Here is a 2631-nt window from a genome sequence, read left to right as displayed (position 1 = left end):
GGATTCCTTCCAAACCTATAATCTTTACCTCATAGCTTAGCTCCTGGACTCTCTCTCTCTCTCTCTACCGTCGTCTCCATCACACCTAACGAATCTCGAGCTAGACCCACAAGAAGCGGTCGGCGGCATCAAATCCGTTCCCCTCTCCTGCAAACAACCACCCGTTTACCCGGCCAAAGCATATACACCCAGAGATGGTTGTGTGTGTATATAACATGGCCTAATTGACCATGGACATCGCCGGAGACGCCGGAGGCGGCCGGAGGCCCAACTTCCCCTTGCAGCTCCTCGAGAAGAAGGAGGAGCAACCGTGCTCCAGCTCGGCTGCGGGGGGCACCTCGGGGGGCGGCGGGAATGGAGCAGCCGCTGGCGGTGCCGCCGGAGGGGAGATGCAGGTGCGGAAGGCGGTGCCCAAGCGGACGTCGACCAAGGACCGGCACACCAAGGTGGAGGGCCGGGGACGGCGCATCCGGATGCCGGCGCTGTGCGCTGCGAGGGTGTTCCAGCTGACCCGGGAGCTGGGGCACAAGACGGACGGCGAGACCATCGAGTGGCTGCTGCAGCAGGCGGAGCCGGCGGTGATCGCGGCCACCGGCACCGGCACCATCCCGGCCAACTTCACCTCCCTCAACATCTCCCTCCGCTCATCTGGCTCCTCGCTCTCCATCCCGGCCCACCTCCGCGGGGCCTTGCCGAGCCCCGGCGTAAGGTTCGGCTCCCGTGCCGACGCGTGGGACCGGGTTGTCGGACTCGGGTACCCGCCCGAAGGCCCCGCCTCGTCTTCGTCGACGCCGTCGCCGCTGTTGCTCAACTTCCACTCGGGTAGCGTCGGTCTTGACGTGCAGCCATCGCCGTCAGCCGCTGCCGCTGCCGCAGCCGCCGACCTTTCGAGGAAGCGGCGATGGGAGCAAGAAATGCAGCAGCAACAACAACAACAACATCATCAGCAGCAGCAGCAGCAACAGTACCAGCAGCAGATGGCGGGGTACACGCAGAGCCAAATGCCGGGCACCGTCTGGATGGTGCCAAGCAACTACTCGCAGGGCAGCGGGGCGCCTTCCGGCGGCGGCAACGGCGGCGGTGGAGGAGGAAGTGGTGAGTCGATCTGGACTTTCCCGCAGGTGGGCAGCGCCGGCGCCGCGGCTGCCGTGTATCGTGGGAGCGTGCCAAGCGGGCTACATTTCATGAACTTCCCTACACCGATGGCGCTGCTACCCGGCCAGCAGCTGGGGCTCGGCCCAGTGGGAGGCAGCGGCGGTGGCGCAGGCGGGACTGAGGGGCAGATGGGGATCCTCGCCGCGCTGAACGCGTACCGGACACAGGCGGCGGAAGCAGCGGCGGGCCAAGGAGGCGGCGGTGGAGGAGGATCGTCTAGCCAGCAGCAACACGGAGGTGGTGGCGGCGGCGGCGAGCGGCATGAGAGCATGAGCACCAGCGAGTCGTAGGCCGGGCGGGCCTCCGAGGATCGCATCGCATCGCATGCATTGGTCTCTGGTGTGGCTTTGATCTGTTCTTTGTCTTTGATTTCTTTTTCCTTTTGTGGTTTCCTTCCTCCACTCCTAGACATTAGACAACTCGCAAGGATTACACTCGGCTGCGATCCCATGGCATTTAGATCATCATCGTCATACTTAGCGCACGTACGTTTGTGCTTGTGAGTGGAAGAGCGAGGTGTGCCATTGGAGAAGAGGACGGAAACACAGCAGCAGCAGCAGCAGCAGCAGCAGCAGCAAGAGAGATTGTTTATTTTTGTTCTTTTAGCATTAGGGTTTGATCAAATGCGAGCGGAAGAGATTTTCATCAGGCATGGCATTCGTCACCTGCCGTGATCGATCGATGGTTCATTTTTGTTGTTTGCCACCAAGCTTTGTTAGTCCTAGCTTTCAAGTTATTTTACACCATGCAGGGCCATTTATTCCATTTTGCATGCTGCTTGTGCTCCTTATAATCGATTTGTTCTTTCTTGATCAACCAGCTAGCTAGCTAGGGTTATTGATCCGCCAACGTCCTTTTTCTTTCTCCCATGGTATCCAACTTATGATCATGCCTGATCCACCGCAAATAAAATTCTTTGGCGGGCACTTTCTCCGTCCGGCTTTATTTGTCTGTCCCCCTAATATTTTTGTCGAGCTTTGACCTTAGTTTTAACTAGAAAAATATAACATTTGACCACAAAATTAGTGTCATTTGAATGCTCGAAAACTTATTTTGAATACGAATCCAACAATACGGTTTTTATAATGTACTCCCTCTGAAAAGAAATATACAATCGTTATATAGTGATCTAAACAATCTTATATTTCTTTCCAAAGAGAGTTTGTACTTATATTTGCTAGTCGAGTCGAATCTATGATCAAAATTTGACACAAAATATGAGGGGTGGGGATAATCCGGATGGAGGAAGAGCTACACAGCTGGGCAGTACATTTTGGGACAATTGGTGTACGTCGTCATCAGCCGTGATCTGCCAGTAGGACTAGGTAGAAAAGAAGAAAAAAGAAAGAAAAAGAGGCACTAGTAGCATGAGATGGAGACGACGAGGGTGGCCAGCTACGGGCGTAGGTTTTTGTCATGCGATGGGCAAGCAATCTGCAGGTTGGCCAAGCTAGCAACCGATTGATCGACGGCAAG

The 2631-nt window shown here is 56.0% G+C and overlaps 1 protein-coding gene across 1 annotated transcript; it reads left to right on the top strand.

The window, feature by feature from the left end:
• The first annotated feature begins 6 nt into the window (after positions 1 to 6).
• On the top strand, positions 7 to 1927 carry LOC119317856 (transcription factor TCP14-like). The gene has a single exon (XM_037592355.1). It carries the CDS (start codon positions 231 to 233, stop codon positions 1443 to 1445), a length of 1215 nt encoding a protein of 404 aa, XP_037448252.1. The 5' UTR covers positions 7 to 230; the 3' UTR covers positions 1446 to 1927.
• Positions 1928 to 2631: the final 704 nt, after the last annotated feature.

The sequence above is a fragment of the Triticum dicoccoides genome, chromosome 6A (assembly GCF_002162155.2).
Source record: "Triticum dicoccoides isolate Atlit2015 ecotype Zavitan chromosome 6A, WEW_v2.0, whole genome shotgun sequence".
In the NCBI taxonomy this organism is placed as follows: domain Eukaryota; kingdom Viridiplantae; phylum Streptophyta; class Magnoliopsida; order Poales; family Poaceae; genus Triticum; species Triticum dicoccoides.
Note: the sequence above shows the minus strand (reverse complement) of the source record. Positions and strands in the feature narration are given on the sequence as shown.

What these genes read in the sequence shown, in the direction of transcription:
- LOC119317856 (XM_037592355.1), top strand. Translation starts at nt 231, where the DNA reads ATGGACATCGCCGGAGACGCCGGAGGCGGCCGGAGGCCCAACTTCCCC.